The sequence below is a fragment of the Pelophylax lessonae genome (assembly GCF_965119305.1).
Source record: "Pelophylax lessonae genome assembly, chromosome: 4".
In the NCBI taxonomy this organism is placed as follows: Eukaryota; Metazoa; Chordata; class Amphibia; order Anura; family Ranidae; genus Pelophylax; species Pelophylax lessonae.
This window is the reverse complement of record NC_138771.1, coordinates 227,576,808-227,593,130: the sequence shown is the minus strand read 5'-3', so window position 1 is coordinate 227,593,130 and position 16,323 is coordinate 227,576,808. Positions and strand designations below refer to the sequence as shown.

The 16,323-nt window shown below is 47.5% G+C and overlaps 1 protein-coding gene across 1 annotated transcript in view; it reads right to left on the bottom strand.

Annotated features, from left to right (window-relative positions):
- The window catches only part of ASZ1 (ankyrin repeat, SAM and basic leucine zipper domain containing 1), a gene marked incomplete at its 3' end in the record, with an annotated part of 757,393 nt that overhangs the window by 88,323 nt on the left and 652,747 nt on the right, over window positions 1–16,323 (bottom strand). Inside the window, exon 12 of the mRNA XM_082255308.1 lies at window positions 9,091–9,204. Within this exon, the coding sequence (XP_082111434.1) occupies window positions 9,091–9,204 (114 nt within the window). The remainder of the gene's footprint in view (window positions 1–9,090; window positions 9,205–16,323) is intronic.

Sequence of the window (16,323 nt, the reverse complement as noted above, 5' to 3'; positions counted from 1 at the left end):
CAAGTCCCATGGAGGTAAGGGCTCCTTCCTGGGAGGAGCCAAATGTTGCACACCTTGAATGAAGGTGCGAACCAGGAAATGAGATGCCACAGGGCGTTGAAAAAGAACAGCCAGTGCGGACACCTGGCCTTTGATCGTGGCCAGCGCCAGGCGCTGGTCCACCCCAGACTGGAGGAAGGCCAACACTCTCGACACCGAGGGGAGAACCCCCTGGACTCACACCAGGCGACATAGGCCTTCCATGTACGGTAATAGATCTTACCAGAGGAGGTCTTTCTAGCCTTGACAAGGGTAGGGATGACCTCAGGGGATAGACCCCTGTCCTTCAGGACCTGGGTCTCAACAGCCAGGCCGTTAAAGCCAGCGACTGTAAAGCAGGATGGAAGATCGGACCCTGAGACAGGAGATCTTCCCGCATTGGCAGCCGCCACGAAGGCGCCACTGCCAGACGAACAACGTCGGCGTACCAGGACCGGCGTGGCCAGTCCGGTGCCCACCAGAATCACCAGGTGCGGTTCCGAGGCTAGCCTGCAGAGGAACCTGGACAGCAACTGGATCGGGGGAAAGGCATACATCCAACGATACTGATGCCAAGGGGCCACCAACGCATCCTAGGCGTCCGCCAGAGGATCGCGCGTTCTTGCCACGAACCTTTCCACCTTTCGGTTTAACCGGGATGCGAACAGATCCACGTCCGGGATCCCCACATCGCACTCAGCATCTGGAAGACCTCCGGGTGCAGGGACCATTCCCCCTGGTCCAGGGTCTGGCGGCTCAGATAGTCGGCCTGCCAGTTCTCCACACCCGGAATGTGAACTGCCGAAATCGCCGGGACATGAGTCTCGGCCCACGACAGAATGTCGGTCACCTCCCGGGCCACCCTGGGCACTCCTGGTGCCCCCTTGGTGGTTGATGTAAGCCACCGCGGTAGCATAGTCTGTCTGTACCCGAACAGGACGGCCGCGAAGTCGGGGGACTGGAGCCACCACAGAAGAGCCAATCTGGTCTGGCGACTCAATGAGACACTCAGATCCAGAGACTGAAGGAGTTTGTCCCACCTGGCCAGGATCTCCGCCTGGAGAGCCCGCGTGTGAAACTGGGCAAAGGGTATCGCCTCGAAGGCCGAAACCATCAACCCCAGGCCTCGCATACAAGCCCTGAGTGACGAGGACGGATTGTCCCTGAGGGACCTGATCTCGTCCTGCAAGGTCCGGAGCTTGTCCTCCGGCAAGAACACCTTTGCCTGAGCAGAGTCCAGAATCATTCCCAGATATGGAAGACGAACCGATGGTGACGCCGATTTTTGAACGTTGATGGTCCATCCGAACTCCAGTAGCGTCTGTACCGTAGTGGACAGATCGCGCAGAAGGTTTTGGCTGACACTCGATCTCAGAAGGAGATCGTCCAGGTACCCCAAGACCGCAATGCCCAGTGCTCTCAACAGGTCCAGAACCGGAGCCAGCACTTTGGTAAAAACCCTTGGAGCCGAAGCGAGACCGAAAGGTAATGCCACAACTGATAGTGGTCCTCTGCGATAGCAAACCGAAGGTACCTCTGGTGACCTTCGAAAATGGGGATGTGCAGATACGCATCCTTCAGATCTATCGAGGCCAGAAATTCTCCTGGACTCAGAGAGGCCACCACCGAACGGAGAGACTCCATTCGAAACTTTCGAACTCGCATGAAGCGGTTCAGCGCTTTCAGGTCCAGAAATGGACGTACTTTGCCCTCCTTCCTGGGCACAGTGAACAGGTTTGAATAAAAACCTTGAAACCTGTCCCGATGAGGCACCGGGAGAATCACCCCTTGAGCAAGAAGGTCTCGCACCGCTTGGTGCAGATCCTGCAGACGCCCAGGAGGCAAATGAAGATTTGAGGCAAAAAACCTGTTCCCTGGCCGGGAGAGGAATTCGATCTTGTAACCTGATCGAACGATTTCATGAACCCACCTGTCCGAAACCCGGAGTTGCCAAGGTTGGAGGAAACCGCGCAAACATCCCCCCACCCCAGAATTGTGTGAGGGCGCCCCTTCAGGCGGAGGCGGAATGACCCGCCGAGCTGGCATTGCCTGGCTTCGACTTGCCCGCCCAGGGCTTCTTCTAAATACCCTGGCCCTTGAAGGGCTTGCCTTTGGATTGGTTCCGAAAGGCACGAAAGGACCCCTGAGTGGGTCGAGATGTAGAACCCCGCTTGCCATGAAAGGACTTGTTCTTCGGGTTCTGGGGCAGCATAGTGCTCTTGCCCCCCTGTGACGCCTTTTACCAGGGTATCCAACGCCTCGCCAAAAAGGCGAGAACCAGCATAGGGAAAATCAGCAACTGTTTTCCTCGAGGACTGGTCAGCCGACCAGCTCTTCAGCCAAAGCAGTCGACGGTTAAGTAACGAGACACTAGACAGGCGTGCTACCAAAGGGGCCTCATGCAAGGCCGCATCACACAAATACATGATTCCTCTGTGAATTTGATCCACCATATCCAGCCGAGCAGGTGGAACAGCATCAGACATGAGGTTGCTCCTAAGCACCGCAGTCCAATCAGCCACCGTCTGAGCCACTAGAACGGACGCGAAAATGGGTTTGAGCAGCGAGCCCGCCACTGTATAGGAATGGCGTGCTAGAGACTCCAACCGCCGGTCCGTGGGATCCCGAAAAACCGGGGTATCCTCTGAAGGAACCAAGGTAGCATTGTTAAGGACTGCCACAGTGTGATCTACCTGCGGAGGCACACACCATCGTGATTCCGTAGCCGGCGCAAAAGGATAGAGCAATTTGAACCGACTAGGTACCAGGAATGGAGGTTTTAAAGTGCGCCACATTTCATTAACAGTGTAATGAAACTCAGCGGGACAGGGAAAAACCTGCGCCGACTTGCAGGTCCTATGTGTCCCAAAAGATGACAATGCCCGGAGGAGTGGGCACATCCTCCAAATGCAGTGTTTCTTTTTCAGAAACAATCAATTCATCCATGGTCGCGCGCTCTGCAGGCGACCCTGGGGAGGAAGTATCAACCCCCTCCACCTCAGCCTCCCCCTCAGACCCCAGCGGGTCCAAGGATGAGCAGGACCCTGAAAAGGGCACGCTCGCCGCAGCAGCCATATCACCATCAGAAGAAAAGGACAATCTGGCCCTCTTTCTAGCAGCACGTTCAGCCATCGGCATTTCCATATTAGACACTAAGGTCGTCACTACAGCGGCCAAATCAGGACTCAGAGGGGTCACAGGAGAACAGGGGTCCCCCACCAGAGCTGGGGGTAATTTGCAGTCCTGAGAATCCATTGCTCCAGACAAAAAACCATAGTGCAATAAAATTGTACTGCCCCTTTAAGATCGCTGCGGAGTGCGCAGCCCACTGCTACAGCGACAAAGACCCCCAAACAGGAGAAGAAAAAAAAAAAAAAAACTGAGCCAAAAGTGACAATACAGAGAGTAATTGAGAGAGATGATCTGCAGAGCTCTGCAGAGTGTTACCACCGGTGTCCTGCTTCAAGAGGAAAAGGAAGTGGTGTGAGAGGAGGCTGAACTAAAGGCTGCATGACTCAGGGAAAATGGCTGCCCCATAGGATTGAATGGGAGACTTCGGTAAAATGGCCGCCGAAAATGTGGCCGGAACGATCGTTCTGCTACCGCAAAATGGCGGACGGATGGCGCCAAAACAGCATGTATTATTGCCCATAACGAAGCAACATGCCTGCCCATACTTAAAATGGCGGACCGCGCAGTTTTCACTCCGCTGCGGCCGCCACACACAGTCTGCACCCCCAACAAGCACCGAAGTGACACAGGGAAGGAGACCCCCAAAAATATACAGCACCGCAGCGCATGTACAAGCGATCCCCGCAGGGACCGCATAGGGAGCAGTGTTAATTTTGGCAGCAAATTTCAATTTAGTTTTAGTCTTAGGACTAAAATGGCATTTTAGTTTTAGTCCCATTTTAGTCTTCTGCAAGTGTTTTAGTTTTAGTCGTATTTAGTAGACTAAAACTCCAGTACATTTTAGTCGACTAAAACTCATTTTAGTCATCTATAATCTAATGGGTGTAGTTCAATTGTAATTTGTAATGCATTATTTAAGCATTTCTCTACAATTTCCAAACTCATTATATATACTACTGGTCCTGGAGTGAAAAATCTAATATGTTATTATTTATGGTATTAAGCTTTGAGCATGAACCAGTGTTAATTTTGGCAGCAAATATCGATTTCGTTTTAGTTATAGTCTTTTGACAAAAATGCCATTTTAGTTTTAGTCGTATTTTAGTCATCTGACTTGTTTTAGTTATAGTCATATTTTAGTCGACTAAAATTGTGTTAATTTAGTCGACTAAAACGTTTTATTCGGTTTTAGTCAACGAAATTAACACTGATAGGGAGTCACAGACATGGGGGACACACAGCAACACAGGACTGCCACCCCACACAGAAGTACTTACCTGTACCAGATGGCGTGGGGAGCCTTTCAGAACGGAAAGCCTCTGTCCTCATCTGACAGGGAGTGCCGTTAGCCAGGGACATGACACTGCAGCATCGCAGATGTGTCCTGTGAGGTAGCCACCTCACGGCTGCATCCCTGCAGCGAGCAGGGATGGGTCGTTCATAATGCCAGGGCGAACCATAAGCTGAATGCTCGATGGCGGGCTGGGGGTCCATCTGACCCTCTGCCCTGGAGAACCAGGGCGGTCAGTCCGAATCCCAGCACCGCATGATCCATCTTCATCCGAAGAAACGACTAACAACTAAAAGCTGACAAAATAAACAGCTAGTAAAGTAAGAAAAAACTGAAATTTTCAAAGAAAATCAAATAAAAGATTAGTTAGGCTGAAACTGTAGCCCCAGCACAGGAAATCCTAACCGCTCCTGACGCTAGGCAGAAAGAAACTGAGTTGGGAGTGACCATGCAGGGGGGGGGGGGGTATTGAGCAGATGGGACAGCCCCCGTGGGTGTGTATATGCAAACGCCTTTATTCTTTTAAACAAGTCTTTATGCCTAGCCACTCCTGCGGAGGGGAAGTCAATACCCAACAGTGATGACTTAGAGGCGGCGGCGACTGTCGGAGGACGTAAGAGAACATTTTTGTGTTGCAATTTATGAAGGATTTAATTTTGAAGGTCCTGTGATTCACAATAGATAGAAACTGGTCAGATCGTATTAAACAAGGCAACATGGACAATTAGTTGCTCCACCGAGAAAGATTACTAGGTTAGCATCACGTATGAGTAATAAAGGACATAATGATAGCCTTACTGTGGATGAACGGGATTCTCTTAAAGTCAGAATTCTTCTATTGTTTTTCAAATGTGTTCAGATAAAGGTGGTCTGGTGGTCATTCAAGATGCTTTAATGTAATCAAGAGGAGGCCAGCAGGCAATTGTCAGATGAGAACACATATTAAGTTAGAAGGAAACCCCACTGTTAAATAAAAGAAAGTTTTGATTGAACTTGTGTGTAAAGGGGTGGTTTGGGTGTTTTCTCTGAGAAAGAAGGTTAAGTTATGGTTCCTAATTTCCCGATTATCCTAGTGTTCCAGCATCTCCCCAAGACCTATAAGGGGCATTCCTCCCTAATGGGTCGGCCCATAGTAGCTGGGATAGGTTCACTAAATTAACATCTAGGTCTTTGGGTTGACTGACAATTGCAGCTGTTAGGAAGCTACCCAGCTACCTGAGGGACACCAAACAACTTTTAAACTTATTTGATCAAATGAAATAGGTGTATGGAGACATATGGATCACGTGTGATGTGTCCAGTCTGTACTCTTCCATACCGCAGGCATTGGGGTTGCGGGCTGTTCTGTTCTTTATGTATGGGTGAATACCCACTGTAATTTTCCAGAAAGAACTCATCTTGGGAGTGCCTCAGTTATCTTCTAACACACAATTTTTTCTTGTTCAATGGTACTTTCTATCTCCAGAGATGCGGAGCATCCATCGGTGCCCATTTTTCACCCTCTCTCGCCAACCTATACGTGGGTTGGTGGAAGAGGATACACATCTTTGAAGATACTAATCCGTTTCCACTGCCCATTAGATTCTACCGTCGCTACATAGATGACCTGCTGTTCCTTTGTCCGGACTCTGTAGGGACTTTACATAATTTTTTACAATATTTGAATATTAATGATTTAAACCTGCGATTTACAGGACATTTGGACAGCAGATCAGTTCCTTTTCTTGATGTCATTTTATCTAGCAAAGAGGGTCACACTGTGTCCAGTCTTCATTGAAAGTTTTTGTCTGACAATATTCTTCTACACGCAGATTCTGGACATCCGAGAGATGTGATTTGTGGGATACAGTAGGTCAATTTTTGAGGCTACGCAGGATTCGCAGTGAGGAGGTGGATTTTCAACTGGAGGAGGAAATGTATAATAGATTTTATGCTTGGGAGTATTAACCTAATGTCCTTTGTAGGGCTATAAATATTGCGGAGGTTACACTCAGAGTAAAGTTGCTGAAAAGCAAAAAATGTAAGCCTAATCTGACATTTCTATTGTCTCCACTCCCTATAGCATGGGATACAGTAAGATCAGGAGGATCATGGAATGCCATATTTCGATTTTATATGAAGATGCTATGCAAAAATCAAATCTAAGGGATTTAAAACAGTGTCACGGCAGGCCCCCTTCTTAGCGAACTCTCTTATCTCCTAGTGATTATAGTTCCTGTACCCGCAGTAGAACATGGCTGGACTTTGTAGGGACATTTAGGTGCGGAGCCACTTATTGTCCATGTTGCCTCTGATTAATACAATCTGACCAGTTTCGATCTACTGCGAATCACAGGACCGTCAAAATTAAATCTATTATAAATTACAACACTAAAAATGCGATCTATTTAATAACTTGCAAGGCAAGTTGATATGATATTGAGAAGGAACATGGCAGGGGGACAGGGTATATAGAAAGCGGTCACCCCTAGGAGGGGTGGGGATAAATTTAGAATTTTATCAAAGGGAGAGGTGTTCTGGATATTTTCTCTACATACCAGAATTCTAGTGGGCCTAAATTTTCAGTAGGATTTGACCCACTTTTTTGAGTAACTCCTTAGTTTTGGTTCTATGTGAATCATTTAGTATAACCCCTACCTATAGTTGGATACAGCATATATATATATATATATATATATATATATATATATATATATATATATATATATATATATATATATATATATATATATATAAATGGAAACATCAACAGGATAGTTTTGTCATGTCCATTGGAGACATTTATGTATGTAGATGCATCTTTTTTTCTTTTACAGATACAATTTTTATTTGAGAAACAAATCTCCTGTTGACAGATATAGGATTAATTGGTATGTTTTCCTAAATAGAAACAAATATAAAAATGTGCAGGCCCCCAATCACCTAATTGATTATACATGTATAATCATGTGATGTTTGATATACAGTATATAAATGTATAGTGGTTGTGTTTTGCATTGTTTCGACAAAACGCGCCAGTCATGTGAAACACGTCATCTTGCTTCCCCCTGCCTGTACACCATTGTGTTTTTTGCTTTTGTCTCCTGAATTTAATTGCATCGCCTATGGGAGTGCAGCAATCCATTTATAGCACAAAACTAGGTACTCACGAAGTGGGTAAAAGTTATAGAGCAGGCGTCCGAGAGGAGGCAGGTCCTCAATCTTTCCAAGTCCAATCACCTGAGGGTACGAGCCAACAACTCATGGTGTATGAATAAGATGCCCGAGCCCTGCAAAAATAGATCCCCCAGCAGCAACAATAGGCCTACCCAACAACACTAACTCCCCCCACAACAATAAAACCCATCCCAGCAACAATTTATCCCACAGCAGCCAGTACCAATAGACATTGTAGCATTGCCATTACATACATTCAGTGCTGGAGGTACCGGAACTGCGTTCCCCCATATATGGATGAGGGAGTTTGGGGTGGAGGAACTTGACTGGCTTGCACACAGTCCTGACCTCAACCCAACACCTTTGGAATGAATAAGAGCGGAGGCCTTCTCCTCCACATCAGTGCCTGACCTCACAAATGCGCTTCTGGAAGAATGGTCAAACATTCCCATAGACACACTTGTAAACCTTGTGGACAGTCTTCCCAGAAGAGTTGAAGCTGTTCTAGCTGCAAAGGGTGGGCCAACTCCATATTGAACCCTATGGACTAAGAATGGGATTGCATTAAAGTTAATGTGAGTGTAAAAGCAGGCGTCCCAATACTTTTGACAATATAGTGTGTATACACACACACACCAAATACATGCGTACTGTATATATATTAATTCAATCTAACATTTCCGGCTTTCTCCCATTTTCTCAACTCCTATAATTCAGCCTCTTCTAGATTGTTAGGAAAGAAATCATGCAGAAAAACACACTCCCTAGTTCACAGTTAATATAGCCAAATGAATGTACTTCAATGCAAGTAGAACCTGAACACAGTGTCCACAGTTCAAGCACAGCCAGGGAGCAAGTCTATGAATCAACTATCTGAGTATATAAGCTAGATTCCCAAGTTATATTATTTTTGGAAGTGTTTGTTTTGGAAGTTTCGCTTTGCAGTTTACATTTCCTAAGAAAGAGATGAAAACTTCTTCCGTTACAGCGTGTGTGGGCTTCGTTAAAACATTCTGCACTGCTATTTCTACTATTTATTTTCTTTACCGAAAGGTCACACATGTCTTAATTGCAGTCCTATATTATCTATCTCTCCCCCAATGTAGTTTTATACTAATTTCTATTAGACAGTTGTAGGATACAGAGTTCTAAAGTTTTATCAATGTTTAAGGTCCACATGGAATCATTCAGTAAGAGATTTCTTTGGGACACCGCTGCTTAATTGCATGGATGCCATTCTTTCACTTTTTTCCCTTCCACACCACGTCTTCAAGATGACCCCTCTTGACAAGAGCTTGTCACAGTTTTGTTGACTGGGAAGTGAACGATTTGGTGCTAACAAAATAGTGCCGACACGCCCACCTCAGACCCGACACTCCCACCTTCTCTCTGTCACATTTACACATATCCTGTATAAATCTTGCTTCATTGTGAAGAGTGTATATTTTCACCTAATTTGTGAGGAGAAACTAAACACCATGGTAGAGACTAACCTTATGTAACATATCACAAAGTCTGAACATTTCTTTACTGAGATTTCCAACGTTTGCCACAAGGTCTTCACACACAGAAGAGATGTTCAGAGTAGAGTCCCATTCTAGTACTACCTGGTAAAACAAATAACACATGCACTTTTTAATTCGTTTGTCTGATTTATTACATGATTTTCTTTAGCAGGGAAATGGGGAAAACTGGATTTTTGTCTTACCGCAAAATTCTTTTCTCCGATGTTTATAGACTGATACAGCTCCATATCTTTGTTGACCTTTGGGTTATGCTGCTCTCTTTAGGAGTAGGATACTAGGCGGAAAAGAGTTAAGAGTGCGACTACACCCATAGTACAGTCCTAGGGGGTATACTCCCACTTCCTGCTCTAGCTCTTCAGTTTTGTAACAAGCAGTGTCAGAAGACCAAAAACCCCAACTCAGAGGGACAGTTGCTGTGTCCGTCAATGAACATCAGAGAAAAGGATTTTACAGTACGCAAAAATCCAGTTTTCTGTTTCGTTCATTGACGGACACAGCTCCCTATCTTCTTTGACCCTTGGAACGTCCCAAAGCAGTGTCAATATGAGGGGTGGGAAGATCATAGCAATAAACATACTTCCCAAAGGCTAAACGTAGCCAACCAGGTAAAACAGGAGCTTAACAAGGAAACAACTTGAGCTCACCTGGCAAAAATGTACACCCTCGAGGGGGACTAATCCTCTCCAACAAAGGACTACAAACCTTGCAGCCAAAGAAGGCATCAACAGATGCCAACATAGCTACCCTATAAAATTTTGTGAAAGTGTGCACAGACGACCAGGTGGCCGCCTGCAAATCTGCACCACTGATGCCTGGAAGGATGGATGGGGACACATTTTTTTTGGGGCAGCATTATTTTGATACTGCCACCATCCTGGCAGGTTATGTTGGATGGTTCGGTTTGCCCATTTTTCCATCTGTCCTGTTTTGTGCTGCCTGCCCATTTTGGAATCTTTACCCACAGCTCCCGGGTCAGACGTCTCCAGTGGCTACCGGTACGATTTTGGCATGCAGCATCCTGCATTTTTGGGACGCATCTGGAAGCCTGTGATTAGACTGCATAGCCTGTGGTGGAGGATTGTTTCCCATAAAGCTGATGGTTAATTGCTGGAAGCTGTGATTCTTGAGGAGTGGAAAGACAGAGGCTGTGTTCCTTGGAGTTATATATGCGTGTTTGACCCTGCAGGGTTGAGTTATTGAGGTGAGAGGCAGATAATGCTTGGTGGTGGGAAGCTGTGAGCACAGAAGTCATATAAATTGCGGTTATTCACCAGACCACAAGTGGACTATACTTTCTTTTGCTCTTGATTCTGCATCATTTCAAGCTATGGACTGTCTTATATATATATATATATATATATATATATATATATATATATATATATATATATATATATTTATAAATATTTATAATTTAAAAAATTGGTTTTAATGTCATTTACTACAGATTTTAGCATCCAGACCTTTTAAAGGGTATTACGACCGCGCTGCACTATATTATAAGAATTGTGTTGAAGGTGTCCAGATTGCCCTTGAGTGCTAGCTGCTGGTCATATGTCATTTATTTATTCAGCGCTGAATCTTGTTCTATATTGTATACTTTAATACAATAGGCCGGCACCACCGTCTGCCTGATCCATCGAAAATGGTCACAGCAGACACGGCCAGCCCCTTACGGAAACCACCCGTAAGAACAACCAGGCGATCCAATTTTTTGGAGCGACTCACACCCCGATTGCCTGAACCCCATCCAAAGAATGTAAGGCAATCTCTTTAGGATGCTTAGAGCACAAGGAAAGCAACACAATGATTTTATTTTAAATGGAAACCAGAGATAAACTTAGGAAGGAAACTGGCAGAGACGAAGCACCACTCTAACTCCGTGAACCACCAAGTAAGGTGAACAAGACAGCTGCCAGCTCCGGCACACTCGGTGCAGAAGAAAAAGTCACCAAGAAGGCTACCTTCTGGGACCATGTAAGCAGAGGAATCTCGCAAATCTTTTCCAAAGGCGTTTACTGAAAACCAACAGCACCAAATTGAGATCCCACGAGGACAACGGAGACCATACTGGGGGAGCCAAATGGCATCCCCCTGAACATAGGTGCAAACTACAGAAAGCGTGGCCAGAGAATGAAGAACCTGGCCCTTGATGGTACCCGAGACCATGTGCTGCTCATCACCACAATGGAGGAAACCAACTCTGAATCACCGAAAAAGAGCGGGAGTGAGCCCTAAAGAATTCACATCCACAAAGTATGCTCCTTAAAGGCGATGGTAAAACTACCTGAAAGTAGATTTACTAGCTTGCAGCAGTGTGGGAATCACCGATTCAGACAGCAATCTAGCCTGCAGCACCTGGCTTTGACAGCCAAGCCGTTGCAGCCAGCGACTATAAAGCAAGATGGAAGATTGGCCCTTGAGCCAACAGATCTCCACTAAGAGGAAGTTACCAAGGAACATCCAACCGCAACTGATCTGCGTACCAAGACCAGCAAAGACAGTCTGGAGCCACTAGGATGGCCGTAATCCCTTCTGCCTCCAGCCTATGCAGGAGCCTTGGCAGAAGTTCCAGAAGAGGAAAGCCGCATTTCAGACGACACCGGCCCCAAAGGAACCACTAGTGTGTCCGTGGCGATGGCCAGAGGACCCCAAGACCGTGCCACAAACCCAAACACCTTCCTGTGGAAACGAGAGGCCAACAGGATCAGATTATTTTGAGACTGTGGATTCTCGCTTCACATAGCAAGAAACTCTCTTGCAGAGGTCTCGTGTGAACAGATACCGGAACTTGTCCCATCGGAGAAACATCAAAAATGGAATGGGAGTAACCATTCACAAGATAAGGCAATACCCACGTGTAAAGGGTAAAAAGAAATACTTTATTCAAAAATTAGGAATTATTAACATGTTGTCACACATATCTGCAAACACAAATCACAAGACAAGACATTAACATGATTAAAAGAACATCCCAATGACGGTGCAGGTGAATGAATACAGGGGATATGTCACTGCCAGCTGTAGAATAAGCAAATATCAAAACTCCCGCTATGCTGTGAAACACAATTGCAATATGATAGTTCGCATTAATTGCATGACTTGGAATCAATTTGAAAACGTGAATTGAAAACCACAGTAAGTATCACATTTTAAAAAATCAGATTCAATATTATATATAATATAGCCGCACTCAAAACTCTGCAGCTAAAAGAAGCATCCGAGGATGCCAACACGTCAAGGTAACAGAACTTGGTAAAAAGTGTGCACAGACGACCAGGTCGCCGCTATGCACACCTGAGCCACCGATGCCTGACGGCTCTAGGAGAGTGTGCCCTTACAAGGAAAGGCGGAACCTGACCCTTGATTAGGCCTGAATAGGCCTGCATAGTCTGTCTGATCCATTTGAAATGGTCGCCACAGATGCAGCAGTACCCTTCCGAGGTCCCTCAGGAAGGACAAACCGGCAATCCTACTTCCTGAAGGACTCCGTGGTAGATAGGCAACCCTGATCGCCCAGACCACATCCAAGGAATGCCAAGCAAACCCCTTTGGATGCTTGGCCTTCGCACAAGGCGAAGGCAACCCAATATCCTCATTGAGGTGGAAAGCTGAAAACCACCGTAGGAAGAAAAGACTGATTTGGTTGCAAGACCACGTAATCCCTATGAACAAGCAGATAGGGGGAGCGGCAAGACAGAGCCGTCAACTCAGACACTCTGTGAGCAGATGTGACCGCCACCAGAAAGGCAACCTTCTGTGACAATACAGGCAGAGATCCCTCTGATGTTCTCAAGGGGAGGCCGTTGTAAAAATGGACAAAACCAAAATATAGGTCCCAGGTAGACAAAGGAGCCTACCTTGGGGAGGCAAGGTTACGCACTCTTTGAAGAAAGGTGCGAAACAAGGCAGAAGTCTCCAAGAGATGCTGGAAAAAGAATGGCCAAGGCCGACAACTGGCCCTTAAACGTGGTCAGCTCCAGGCACTGATCCACCCCAGTTTGCAGGAAGGAAGGCCAAACTCCTCACTACCTAAAAGGAGCGGGGATAAAACCCTTGCGATTCACACTAGGCAAAAACTGGATTTTTGACTTACCGTAAAATCCTTTTCTCTTAAGCTCATTGACAGACGCAGACTTCTTGATTAATATCAGTAGGTATATACTGCCCCCTACAGGAGTAGGACACTAGGCAGGAAAAAGTTCTGGCCACACCTATGGGCAGTCCCAGGGGGGGGGGGTATATCCTCTCTCTCCCTGCATAGGATGTCAGTTATGTAACAAAGCAGTGTCAGAGAATTCAACCCAACCCAACTCAAAATAGAGGGGCGGGTCCTGCGTCTGTCAATGAGCTTAAGAGAAAAGGATTTTACGGTAAGTCAAAAATCCAGTTTTCTCTGTCGCTCATTGACAGAGGCAGACTTCTTGATTAATATCATTGGAGACGTCCCAAAGCAGTGCCACAAATGAGGGGTGGGATAACAGAAATAAAAATCCAATCCAGAAGGCCCAACCGGAGCCAACCAGAAGCATCGAGGACTCATCGAACAAAGGGATGAGACCTAACTGAAAAAGAAACAAAAACCCCTGAGGTAGACCAACGGTCCCCTCAAACAGCGGCCTGCAAAACCTTGCAGCCAAAAGAGGCATCCGCTGATGCCAGCACATCAACTTTATAAAATTTTGTAAAGGTATGAACAGAGGACCAGGTAGCCGCCTTGCAAACCTGAAGCACCGACGCCTGATGGCGGAAGGCCCAGGAAGCACTAAGAGCCCGAGTGGAGTGCGCCTTAACAGGGAACGGAGGAACCCGACCTTTAATAGAATAAGCCTGCACCACCGTCTGTCTGATCCATCTGGAGATAGTCGCGGCAGACGCAGGCAACCCCTTTCTAGGGCCATCCGTGATCACAAAAAGTGAATCAGCCTTACGAAAAGAGTCAGTAGTAGCCAAGTACATCCTGATCGCCCGAACCACATCCAAGGAGTGTAGCGCAAACTCCCGAGGATGACTGGGCTTCGGACACAGGGAAGGCAATACAATATCCCCATTCAAATGAAACTCTGAAACCACCTTAGGAAGGAAGGATGGATTCGGACGAAGAACCACCAGATATGGGGAACGACAGGACAACGCGGCCAGTTCCGACACCCTGAGTGCAGAAGTGATAGCCACCAAAAAGGCCACCTTCTGGGATAAGGTAAGCAAGGGAATCTGCCTAATATTTTCAAAGGGAGGTTTCTGGAGAACCGACAACACCAAATTAAGATCCCAGGGCGGCAAGGGCGTGCGCACCGGAGGAGGCAGGTGCCGCACCCCCTGGATGAAATTCCGCACCAAAGAATGAGTAGCCAGTGGCCTCTGGAAGAAGATTGCGAATGCTGAGATCTGACCCTTGATAGTGCTCAAGGCCAGCTTCTGCTCAACCCCCCGTTGCAGAAAGGCCAATATCCGAGCCACCGAGTAAGAACGTGGAGGAAACCCAAGGGATTCACACCACGCGATATAAGACTTCCATGTGCGATGATAGACCTTTCTGGAAGTCGCTTTCCTCACTTTAATCAGAGTAGGGATAACTGAAGCAGACAAGCCCCTGTCCTTCAGCACCTGGCTCTCAACAGCCAAGCCGTCAAAGCCAGTGATCGTAAAGCAGGATGGACGATCGGTCCCTGAGACAGCGGCTCTTCCCTGAGAGGAAGTCGCCAAGGAGCGTCTGCGACCAGCCTGACCAAGACGGCATATTAGGCCAGATGAGGTCAATCCGGAGTCACAAGGATGACTGGAATTCCCTCCGCCTCTATCCTGCGAAGAAGTTTCGGTGACAACTTGAGAGGAGGAAGGGCATACAGCAGCTGGTACTGCCCCCACAGAGTATTCAGTGCGTCTGCGGCGTCCGCCAGAGGATCGCGGGTGCGGGCTACAACCCTCTGCACCTTTCTGTTGAGCCGAGATGCCAACAGATCCACGTCCGGGGTGCCCCAATGAAGGCACAACTGGTGAAACACCTCTGTCTGAAGAGGCCATTCCCCTCGATCCAAGGTCTGACAGCTGAGAAAGTCTGCCTGCCAATTTTCCACACCCAGAACGTGAACTGCAGACAGAGCCGGAACAAACTGTTCCGCCCAAAACATGCCGGCCACTTCCACGGCCGCTAGAACACTCTTGGTGTCCCCTTGATGGTTGACATAGGCCACGGCCGTGGCATTGTCCGACTGAAACAGAACCGAGCAGCCCTGAAGATGCTCGGTCCGGTGAACCAGGCAAAACCTGATCGCTTTAAGTTGCAACACATTTATCGATAACCTGGATACTTTCGGAAAAAAGGGCTTCCCCTGACTGAGCATCGGAGACCGAGGCCCCAAAACCAGAAACTACCTGGTCCGCTCGCTCAGCCGGATCCGATTGTCCAGGGAATCGGAATTCCAGTTCCATTTGAGAAGAATCTCCTTTTGGAGAGTCCGCGTATGACACTGAGCCTGCGGAGACTCCGCACAGAAGAGGAGGTCGTCCAGGTAGCCCAGGACCGATATGCCCCGCTGCTGCAACAACGCCAGGACTGGGGCCCAAACTTTTGTGAAGACCCGGAAAGCAGAGGCGAGACCAAAGGGTAACGCCACAAACTGATAATGGTCCGCTCCCACCGCAAAGCGCAGATACCGCTGGTGTCCTGCGTAAATGGGAACGTGAAGATAGGCACCCTCTATGGGCGCCCTTTGCATCCAGTGCTGCACTGCCCCCAACAGAGCCATTAGGCGATTCGGGGACAGTCGCATATTGGAAGGGAAGAACCGCACCGGTAGAAGCGATCGCAACTCGATCTTGTGTTCCGACCGTATGGCCTCGTGAACCCATTTGTCTTGAATACTGTAGAGCCACGGGTCCGGGAACCGGCGAAGACATCCCCCCACCCTTGATCTGGATGGGGGCGCACCTTCAGGCTGAAGCGGTCTTATCCTCAGGTCTGGAAGGACCGAATTTTTGCTTACCAGACCAGGGTCTCTTGAAACCCCCCGGGGGGGCTTTGCCTTATCGCCCGCCCCGGAGGAGCGAAAAAATTTCTTGTGAGCTGTAAAGGAAGGTCCCTGTCTGCGACGAGGTTCCTTACCCTTATTAGCCTGTGGTAGAAAGGTGCTCTTGCCCCCAGTGAGATCCTTAATAATCTTATCCAAGGTAGCACCAAACAGGCGATCCCCCTGAAAG